The sequence below is a fragment of the Schistosoma mansoni genome, chromosome 1 (assembly GCF_000237925.1).
Source record: "Schistosoma mansoni strain Puerto Rico chromosome 1, complete genome".
In the NCBI taxonomy this organism is placed as follows: Eukaryota; Metazoa; Platyhelminthes; class Trematoda; order Strigeidida; family Schistosomatidae; genus Schistosoma; species Schistosoma mansoni.
In genome coordinates this window covers 7,227,608-7,239,686 of record NC_031495.1, presented here as the reverse complement: position 1 = coordinate 7,239,686, position 12,079 = coordinate 7,227,608, and the positions used below count along the sequence as shown (strand labels likewise).

Genomic DNA, 12,079 nt, shown 5'->3' with positions numbered 1-12,079 from the left:
GCGATTTGTCGGATATCAGTAAGCTATATATAATACAGGAATGTTTTATTTTAAATTGAAACTAGACTACTTACTTTAAACATGATCAGTAGTTTTGATCACGCATGGGGAAGTCTTTGAAAATGCAAATAACCAATAGACTTTTCATATATAGAATAAATAAAATGTGGCCAACGGTGAAGTTCAAGTTAATGACATCACTCTTAACACCGAATCTGATTGTTCAGATTTTGATGTACATGGGGGTCGCAGATATGTATTACTGAAGAGGCTAAAACTAGTATGGATGAATATGTATGCTTGAGGATTGCTTCCTGCCTACGCATATATTCATACCGCTAGCCTTACTATTAGTCGCTTGACTCGATGATTTATTTATTTCCATATGTATATAGATGTACATTTTAATCCTGTTCATTACCTCGATCACTCGCTCACTCTCTTGCTTTACGGCACTACTCTTTCACGCTTGCTTAACGTGCCTATAGTTTTGGCAATCTGTGCGTGGTACAATAATAAACGTAATCAACACCTCGTATTCGCCTTCTAATTGACAGACCGTCGGGGCGTTATCTAGTAACGGTTATCAGGACGAACAATATATGGAGTTTAAGGATAATATCGAATACTAACCATTACAAGTACTATTAAAATAACAGAAATTAATTATAAAGTAGATATGATATTAGGTAATCTATATTTCGACGTTGATATAATGGGACGATTAGTGTGAAAGTATAACTTTAGAGACTACTATATGAAGGGGCATTATATATCGATATTCTCTTGTTTCTAGGCTTTTGCTAAACTAAATCGTTGTCATACGTCTTATTATTCCAAGTTTATCATTCATAAATTAATCCCCCCCCCTTTACTCTAGTTTTGTACCCATTATGACCAAGTTACGTACACACTGTAACTCTTTAACTAAATTGCTGTGTTCAGACATTTAAAGTATATTACTACATGAGTTTTGAATCACAACTGAATTGAGCATAGTAGAGAACTGATGTACTTTCTATTTTTGTCTTCTCATTGACCAATGGGTTACAAGGAGCTAGAGGACGAATAAGCCTTGAGATCTTGATCGTAGCTCATTTGACGGTATCTCATTCAGTAACCAGATCACCGGTCCTATAGAAAATATAGGCGAACTGATAACTAGTCGAACTAGAGAAACAGAGGTCCTAAAGTTCATTTCGCGTCATTACACCAAGATCAAACAGGACCCAACACAGTCCAAGTAGTTGTCTTTTTTTTAACCAACATAAATGAACCATTCACAAAGCACAATAGAAAAATAATATTAAACAGACAACGCATATTAAATAGCTACTAACCAATGATTGGTATTATTGGTCAGTTCTTTTCGTTAATTCACCACGAGATGATGTGCGAGGATGCATGGAACTGTAACTTCGTTGTTCTTCCCTGGACCCGATAAATCGAGATGATGATGAAACACTTCCACGATCTCTTGAAGTAGAATAAGGATTTTGAATAGGACTACCGAGTAATGAATTACTAGATCGAGGAATCCGATTAGTGGGGGCACGTGTGTCTCTGGGGTAATTACCTAATGAAAAAGTGGAGTAACGGAAAAAAGACAGTAGTTCAATTTATCTAAAAAATATGTACATGTTGAGAAAAAAAATCCTACGATAAAATTAGAATAACCTATTATTTCTAACATAGTTGAACTTGGCCAATGACTACTCGAACTGATGTCAATCAGTCGATGATGAAAACTGATTTCCAAATGAACAATCCATAAATTCTTTAACCTAATAACTATTATCAACTTACTACTGATTTATTAATTGTAGAAAAGATATGGTTAACATTTCACTTCTTTGCATCGTAACTTAATAATACATCAGTCAATGCTAGAAATATAATTCGTTGTTATCGTAGTATCTTAATGAAGTGAGGCTTAAGTTATCAGTACAAATACAATAAAACCTATACGGTGGTAAGTACTAAACATTTTTATATGAATGAAGAATACAACTAATATTTATTGTTTATACATATATAGATAGATTGATATTATTTGCAAGTTCCAGTAGTCTCACTATAACTAGGGTAGTTTCAATGTGAATCATCCTAACATTATCCTTTCCTTACAAATAAAACTGTCAGAAAGAAGCTAATTAAATGTATTCACATATAAGTAATAAGTTGTTATGTCAATCATTTGTTAAATTATCCACGTAATCAAGAATTATGAGTTATATAGAGATGAACCATTGAATTTCATAACCATAAAGTTATTATATATTTATAATACCTAGTATGATTAATGATTAAAGTAGAAAATAATTGTGAGACAATTACAATTGGACATCTTTTTTGTATGAATGAAAAAACAACAACAACCAAGGTTGACATATCCTTTTTTTTGAATGAACTTGAGGATAAAAGAAAGAAAACATAACTAGTTATGCCCTGGTATGGCCGAGAGTGGGGAGAGTCCGCTGTCCTTCGCCAAATGCTCTTACATGGCCACGCGTATATAGCCTCTGTCAGGGAAGTCCTACTCACTGCCTTCTCACAGTGGCATTACTGTTGTTTACGAAATTGAGAGGACAAAAAGCGAATGTTCGGTACTTTAACCGGGTTAGTGGACACGGAAAGTTCACCTAGGGGAGTTGGTAAACCCTCATTCCAAACCAATGGTGCACATGGACTCCAGTATCCTGAAGGAACAAATGGTGTATGAATCAATCGTTGGTCACTGGCTACCATGGGACTGCATCTCCTCACGATGCTCCACTGCCCTGTGTATCAGACCTTTAGGTCAAAGGCTCAAGGTGTGGCCCCCTAAGTAAACCACCTGCTTCGGTTTGGGCACCTGAGCAGTATCACAGCCCTCACACAAATCAAATGAGATTTGTGTGACGAATATGTATCTGGTGCTTCCTTGTACCAATATTTATGTGTTTAAATAAATAATAAATAAAGTATATTTTTCACTGTCTAATAAATTGTTAAGTTCCCTTGTATATTATCCATTGAATTATTGAAAGACTTACATAGATTTGTATTAGATGGGGGAGAGGGTAGTCTGGCATCTACAGCACGACTTGGACTGCCTAAAAGTCCTCGTTCCGACTCTATTCGAGGTCGACTGTATGTTGAATGAAGAGGAGGAGGAGAATATTTTCGACTACTAGAAGAATACATTGATGATTGTCGACGAGTTGGTGAAGCTTGAAATCGTCTAGATCTAGCACGGCTACTGTTGCGATAACTACTACCTGATGAGCTAGAGGAATGAGATGAAGAGTCGGAAGAATTCCCAAGAACTGATCCCAACTCTATGGCCATAGCACGTCGTTCAGCACGTAAGCGTTTTTCTTCTTGACGTCTGAGAAGGCGAGCTTGTCGACGAAGTCCTTCTTCTCGAGCCTATTGATAAATAATAACAATTTGCAGATTGTTTTTCAAGAGTATATCATACTTATATTGAAATAAACAGAATGTTAAAATCTGATATCAATAGCTAAAATATTAGACTTAATCAGCGTACAACAAGTGTGCAATATTCAAGTTTAGAAACCAAAATAATTGCTTTAATAACAAATTACTGCTTTGTATTTCAAATGATCAAAAGTAATAAGCAGTGTCACTTAGGGTTACATCCGAACGGGGAATAAATGAATGGTAGCTACTAGCAATTATTCATGGACTATTATCACATATATTCCTACTGGATAACTATTAAGTGACTAGTTTATATGTATATTTATATTCCTTCTATCATAAGCTTTCATTTGACCTACTGACTATTATTATACAATTTACTATTCTTAAGTTATTCTCAATCTATTAATTAGTCTTTCACAGCCACTTTTGGCTTGATCTTGTATAATTGTTATTTTTTCATTTTGGTGCAATTTGATCCGCCTGTATGTAAAGCACTTATGTCTGAAATATACAATTTATACAGCGGAGGCTGATATTTATGCTCTGAACTCAACGGGCTGGGTTAGGCAAGAAGTTACTGTTTTGCGAACCAATTTATTTATTTTAACACATAAATATTAGTACAAAGAGGCACTGAATACGTATGCGCCACACAAGTCACCTGATTTGTGACCGATAAGGACTCAGAGTTGACTTTAGACTGCTAGTGCTGATTAACACATCGTTGGTTTAGTACAAAGATAAAGTCATATACGTAAGTGTTCTGATTGGCAACTTCGTCAAGTGATAATTGACAGGACCATAAGTTATAATACTTAAATTTCAATATTAGAATTGACACATATAAATAACTTGTTACTATCAGCAATAAGCTACTGTGGGAGACAACAAACCAGATTCGAGCGGAGGAAGAAGCGCTGGAAGTGGATAGGACACACATTGAGGAAGTCACCCAACTGCGTCACAAGACAAGCCCCTCACACGGAATCCTGAAGGCCAAAGAAAACATTACGCTGAGAAATGGAGACAGAGATGAAAAGAATGAACAAAAATTGGATAGAACTAGGAAGGAAGGCCCAGGACAGAATGAGTTGGAGAATGCTCGTCGGCGGCCTATGCTCCATTGGGAGTAACAGGCGTAAGTAATTAGAATTGACACATATAAATAACTTGTACATTTACAATTTTGACAGAAAGCTTTTTTTCTTCCCTTATTGTTTCTTTGTATGAGAAATATCTTAATTTCACTTAGAAATTGATTGATATTTAAGAATTATTGTTCTAAGCCCGCAATCTTTTATTTTACATGTATGATCAATCATATGAGAAATGAATCAAAATCATTAAGATTATAAACGGTAATTTAATTTTCTGCTACTTTAACCTAAGATATAAAGAAGAAAAGCGATTTTTCAGAGTTCAGATATTATGAGAGGAAAAAATATAGTCGCAGAGGTTAGAAATTTACCTGTAGATACTTCAGAGAAAAAAATTAACGGACAAGAATATGATTACACGATAATACCGACTTCATAAAAAAGGAAACATTAACTGAAGAGATGCTGAATGAATTAACATTAATGAAAGATTTTGGTGACAACAGGATGAAAGAATGCCGGAATACCATGAAATATACAATGTATAAAAAGACTGTTTAGAAATGTAAACGAAGCGATCCCTTTGAATTTAAGATGGAAACACATCAACAGTACTGTTTTTTAAGTATATTGTATTACTGTGAAAAATGAACGAAAAGCAGACCTGATAAATTCATATAATATAGATTTTTGATAGCATGAATCTTATGATGGAAGTATTGATGATGTGACAGTAGAAACTAGCCAGCCTATTTTTTATTTATAACTACAGAACAGTTAAACATGTGTTAACCTTGCACTGAATGATTACCAAGTAGAGTATATGTGATAGCCAATGTTATACTTGTATAGTATTTTACAGTGTTGATCAAATTATATTGATTAACAAAGTGTAACATGGTCACTACACTAGTCTAAGTGATGTTAGATGGTTGGAGGAAATTGTATTTGACCTATATTTCATGCTAGTTGATACTCATCAGAGTAAGTTGTATCTGCTGATTGATAAATTTGAAACTGAGTCAACTTCAGTAAACTAATATAAGTATTTGGCATCAAATATATGGTAGTGTTTTCATGTACAAAATCTCATGTTGCTATGTTCTCCATACTGAATTGTTAGAGTCATTAAAAAGAATATAAATAACTGAGTAAACATGTTTACACTATAATTGAGAAAAAGAAAACAATTAGTGACTAATATAGAGAAAGAACAAGGTAATCACCATATAATAATAATATTGACTCAGCACAGAAATTATTAGAGAACAAATATGAAACGAATTAGCCTACATATGTGTGAGCGGAAAGAAAGCAATATTGGGCAAGAAAAATACATATATTCTCTCAGGAAGGCGACATAGGATCAAAGGTCAATAATTATGATAATATGCCTTATAGTATGAAGTTGAGTATGAATGACTAGTCTCAATTGTACAGGAAACATGTAATGAAAACAAACCTACTACACGCACTTATATACAAACAAAAATAAAGAAACCACTGGTTAACAACAAATTCTACTATTATTATTACTACTTCTTTACAAAAGACAGTAACAAACAACTCGAATAATTGATACATGCAAAACAAAGATAAGTGTTCATACAATAAGAGAAGAATGAAAGCCTGATACAAAAATTTAATGAAGAATCCTATATAAATACACACAAGCACACATACACAACTTCAAACAACAAGGAAACATAGGAGAGAGGAAATAAATACAAAACCACAAAAAAGAATTAGTAACTAGAAGTAAGTGATGTTTGAAAAGACAACAGATATACTACTACTACTGCTGCTGCTAACATAACAATATAACAGTAAAGAAAATAATAATTATGAATAAAAACAAAAATACAAATAAAAGAGATCGAGAGAAGAATATTAGAAGTTAAAGAGAGGTGCTTTCAGATAAACGTATTAAAAGAAAGATTATTATTATTAGTAATTCAAATTTTTATGGTTTATATTATCTCGATATCATAGTAAACACAATTTGGATGAAGAAATAAACTCATATTGTGATGTATATGTGATTGTATGCTACTTATGTCGACAGATATTAGTAGCACGTAACACTAATTAAAAAAGGAAAATCTGGCAGCAGAAGGTTGCGAAGATCGAATAGAAAGGAACGGGAACAGAGAGTAATTGGTATGGAAATGAAGGAACAATAAAGTCTGAGACAATTAATGGACATTTTGCAAATGAAGGATAGAACTTATGGTTTTCACATTTTATCAGAGAACTGTAATTTTGTGTTAAAATACACTTGATCGTCCACGCCTGTGTTTTCGTTCATTACAAAATAAGCATATAAACTAGATAAACGGCATAATAAGTCACGAAATGTCTATTGGGTTGACATACGTTCAAAGTTAGCATTAGTCAGTCACAACGTAGAACTTCGTACGTACGTACATCAGTTCCAGTTGCCATAACACATTAGCACACAGATGCAGTTGTCGATTCAAAACCCCATAGTGGTAGAAGTAGTAAGAGTATAAGCAGTAATCCAAAAGATTAGGGTTTGAAGATGTTATTCAAGGAGTATAATCCAGTGAAATTTGGAAAGATAAAAAAAGATAGGGACATGAAGAATTCAGAAGATTAGAATTTGGGAGAACACAAAGAGTGGATGCACCTTCGCCATTGCAAACGATTTTGAGCCATGTCATTCAAGGTCTCTAACCATCGATTACTATCATCTCGCGGATCACAATCAGGTAGTCTACACCTACCAACATGGTCCAGTCCACTTGTCAGTGACTTCATGGATTTGTGCCACGTTTTGGTCTGACCATACCTAGCTTTCTTCCAACCTACGCCTACGCCATAAAACATTGCACGTCGGTGGTTGGGCATACGTAACACGTGTCCCAGTCATCTCAACTGATGAAGTTTCACTACTTCATCAATCGATTTGCCATCCTTACCTAGTACCCATTTCCTAACAACTGCATTACTTACCCGGTGGTCCCAGGATATACGAGCAATGCTTCGAAGACACTTGTGATCAAATACTAGTAGCCTACGAATATCCTCTACTCTTATCGGTCATGTTTCACTGCCATAAAGTAGGACAGCACAGTAAACCCGTCCTTTTGCTGCTAGACGGATATCTCGCCTACGCCATAAATGGCGCAAGCTGGCGAAAGCTAGACGAGCCTTCTGTATCCGTGCTGAGATTTCGTCACACACCAGACCATAAGGGCTGATGAGACTTCCAAGATAAGTGAAGCGGTCAACACGGTCAACTACTTCACTCCCTATCATTAGTTCAGGTGTCGATGCAACCCAATCCTGAAATAACATTTCGCACTTCGAGGAAGAGAATCGCATCCCGAACATGCCTGCATTGTTGCTTATAGTGGTCAGAAGACTCTGCATGTTGTCAGCGTCCTCACCAAGTAAAACGATGTCGTCGGCGTATTCTAAGTCAACAAGTGAATCTCCCGGTAAAAGTTCTACTCCTGGAGGTTTAGCTGATGAAAGTGTTATCTCTAAAAGCATGTCAACGATAAAGTTAAACAAAATGAAGAGAGTGGACAACCCTGACGAACACCACTTGGGGTAATCAATTCTAATGACAGTTCGCCATAGGCTCTAACTTGATCAATTGTGTTCGAGTAGAGAGCCTTTATAAGGTTAATGTACTTCTTTGGTACTCCTTTCACTGACAAACACTGCCACTGCATTAGTAGAAATTATATATTATTGGAGATATAATAAAAATCGGTATTAATAAAATGTGGTTAGACGAAGATGTTCAAGATAATCATTTTTGTTGATTAACTCTAGTAAAATAAACAGAACAAACATTTTCCGACAAACTCCACTCACATAACATCTATACGGTCTGCAATGGTGGATACAACACGAATGGAAACGAGAATAAACGTATCCGTTCAATACTCAATTGTCAAAGAAAAATATGACTTTCACTAAAGTACTTTGACTAGGCAACAAAATTCTTACTTTAAACTGTTAGGTCAGCTCTTTTTGGAGCAACGTTTACATTGTGATGAACACTGGTTAACTACATAGTAACATATAATTAGTCTCTCTAATTCATGATATATGGGTGGCTGGATTGTGCTAACGAAACCAAGATGCTTCACAGTGAAACTTCAGCACATGACATGATTTCGTAAAATATTGGTACTGATATAAAATTTAGTATTTAAAAAATAAATTTGTGGTTGAACAGTTCTTCCTTCATACTATATGTGCTTTTTTAATCCTGACAACCTAATATCTGGTACTACTGATCGGTATTATCATGTATGACAATATGGCTCATTCTAACATCCGATGACTTCATCAACTGATGTCATATCTCGACTTCGTTACGGTTAGCTTTCTTTCAACTTATTCATAACCCAGACAAAATTGCATCAAAGTGGAGGATGGTTGTGGATATGTATTACTTTCTATATGAGAGTTATTGATACTTTTCGGCTACAAAAAACCAGATTAGATGTAGTGAAGTTCAAACGAACAATCTATCAGTTAAAAACAAATAGCTTTAACTAACAAATAATTGATTGATATGAATGCTAAATCTGTTTATAACGATGAGGAAGTTAAAAAACTTTTTAATCAGTTTATTATTTATTTATTTAAACACATAAAGATTGGTACAAAGAGGCACCAGATATATATGTGCCACACAAATCACTTGATTTGTGTGAGGGCTGTGATACTGCTCAGGTGCCTTTCTTAGGGGGCCACACCCGGAGTCTTTGACATAAAGGTCTGATACACAAGGCAGTGGAGCATCGTGAGGTGATGCAGCCCCATGGTATCCAGTGACCAACGATTGATTCATACACCATTTGTTCCTTCAGGATACTGGAGTCCATGTGCACCATTGGTTTGGAATGAGGGTTTTCCAACTCTCCTAGGTGGACTTTCCGTGTCCACTAACCCGGTTAAAGTACCGAACATTCGCTTTTTGTCCTCTCAATTTCGTAAACAACACCCCCGCCAGTCAGTTATAATGGCATAATATTTTTGAAACTGTCATACATGTAAACACTATGCCTACTAGCGGAAAAATACGGGACCAGATCGTGGTATTATTTTGCACATAAAACAATATGATTCATAGTTGAATATTACATAGTTCGAAGTTATTAGAATTAACAGTAGAGAAAAATGAGAGCGATCTGGAATACTCATCCTTTATAATGTACAACTATACTGTTTAATGCTATATAGAACAAGTTTATGAAACTGTTCTAATCAAACTGAATAAGGTGAGATTTGGATACATATTGAAACACTAGTGAGCTGAAAGTTTACTTGAATGTGATGATTTTATCGACAACAAGATTTCATCGCAAATATTTCAACTGTAAACACAATGATATATATATATATATATATCGCAGTGAAACTGATAGTGAAAAAAGTCTAAAAATGCAAAATTTCTTAGACGAATTGTGGTAGTAGATAGGAAACCCTAGACTTAAGTTTTGTGCTACTTGGAACCCATAAGCAAAGCGTACCTGTAATCGTAAGGGAACTTATGCTACATGGTGAACTCAAACCCTGGCCGTTACCACGATCCAAATAGCTCAGCGGTAACGTCTCGAATGATGGAGCTAGATGATCAGGGTTTGAGTCCGTAAGGGAGCATCAATTCCCTAAAGATAACAAGAACTCTTTGTTGACAAGTGCCAACTAGCACGAAACTTAAGTAAGGTTTTCTACCTACTACCTCCAACCACATAACATCAGTACTATAGTTCACACGATGTCGAATCACTTAGACTAGTGTAATGACCACATTACAACCTGCTGACCGATAGAATTTGACCAATGCTAAGGGACTAGACATGCATAACACTAGGCTCACTCTTATGAGTGATCAATCAGTTGTAAACGCAACATTTACCTGACGTTCTCGTTCCAATTGAATTTGTTTTTCTAATTCGGCTTTTTTGTCAGCATTGACTGAAATATTGAAATAAAATATGATAATAGTTTAGACAAAATAATACTTAGTAGATTTAAAATTAAAAATGTAAGGTAGTACATGAGATTAGAGCGAAATGTAAGCAATCATTATGGAGTACAAAGTTATGCATTTTGCTTAACACTGGTTTAATTGTCTCTAGAAAGGGTATGCAGTGAAACCGATGTAGATGAAGTGAATTACTAAACAAAGACCTTTTCTTTGATATCCGACTACTTAAAACACTAAACACTACTGCAATAAACGTAAGTCAGTGATGTGTAGATACAAATTAAACTAAGTAAATGCATATAAGAGAATTTTGAAATTAGAAAGCAAAAGATAGTTGGGGATCCAGGAAGGAAAGAGATACTAGTGAGTAAAATACGAGAACACAATATACTAAAATATTCAGTAAAATAAAAAGGCGATAAATGACTGATTTCTAAAACTTCCACTTATAAATACATATGCTACAAATAGTAACATTGTGGTGTGATCTACTTATATCCATATAAGTAGTATTTGGTGATGGTTAGACATAGAACGTATTCTGGCAGAATACCGATAAGGAAAGAACTGAAATGAAGCGCAGATGGTAGGAAAATGCACAAACAATGAAATTAGAGAAGATGGATGGATATTTACAGAAGGAACAGTGAAGATTGAGACAATTGGTTGTTATTTTGCAAATTAACTGTTTGCTGTATGATTATCAGAATTAAGTGAGATAGTCTGTAATTTGTTCTTAAATACATTCGATTGTCCCACCCGTGTTCTCATTCACCACAAAAATATTTGAATCATCGATAGAGATTATATTTAAAGCAGCAAAAAAAACAAAAAACCTTAGAAACCAGTTACAAACTAGAAAGGGCTTGGCAGCCATTTCATCTTAGTATGAAGGACTGCTCGAAAGTGAACTTTTACGAGCTAACTGGGTATCGAACATGAATATCCTGAGTTCGATCCCCAGTGAGTCCCGCATACTAAGACGAAACAGCTATCAAGTGCTCGCTGGCTTTAAACATTTTTCTAAAATTAGTTCGTGATGTATAGTATGAAACCTAACAAACTCCACAAACCATCTGTAATAAAAATGTAAAGGATTTAAAACACACTTGCTTTTCGACACAACAGCACAAATGGATGTTGGGTTGGGAACTATTGGCCCAATGATTCTCACAATTAAATACTTAACACATGGACTGTACATCCATTCACTATACTACAAGAATATATTCTATCAAGTAAGTTTTATGCTTACACACTGATCTCGACAGGAAGCATAGTTGATAAACAAGGAGGATCGGATGCAGATGTAAAGGCAAGGATTGGAAAAGCAATAGCAGAATTTCTACAACTGAAGAACATATGGAACTCAAAACAATTGTCAATACGAACGTCAAGACAGTCCTACTGTACGGAGCTGAAAGGTGGAGAACAACTACATCCATCGTCAAGAAGATACAAGTATTTATAAACAGACGTTTACGCAAAATACTCAACATTCACTGACCGGATACTATCAGCAACAGCGTTTTATGGGAGAGGACAAACCAGCTTCCAGCTGAAGAAGAAATTA

General features: G+C 35.1%; 1 protein-coding gene across 1 annotated transcript in view; it reads right to left on the bottom strand.

The window, feature by feature from the left end:
• Window positions 1-1,352: 1,352 nt before the first annotated feature.
• Smp_124100 (hypothetical protein) overlaps window positions 1,353-12,079 on the bottom strand; it is a gene marked incomplete at both ends in the record, with an annotated part of 41,251 nt that continues 30,524 nt past the window's right edge. The window contains 3 exons of the mRNA XM_018793119.1: window positions 1,353-1,576; window positions 3,036-3,411; window positions 10,435-10,493. Of these exons, the coding sequence (XP_018647664.1) occupies window positions 1,353-1,576; window positions 3,036-3,411; window positions 10,435-10,493 (659 nt within the window). The remainder of the gene's footprint in view (window positions 1,577-3,035; window positions 3,412-10,434; window positions 10,494-12,079) is intronic.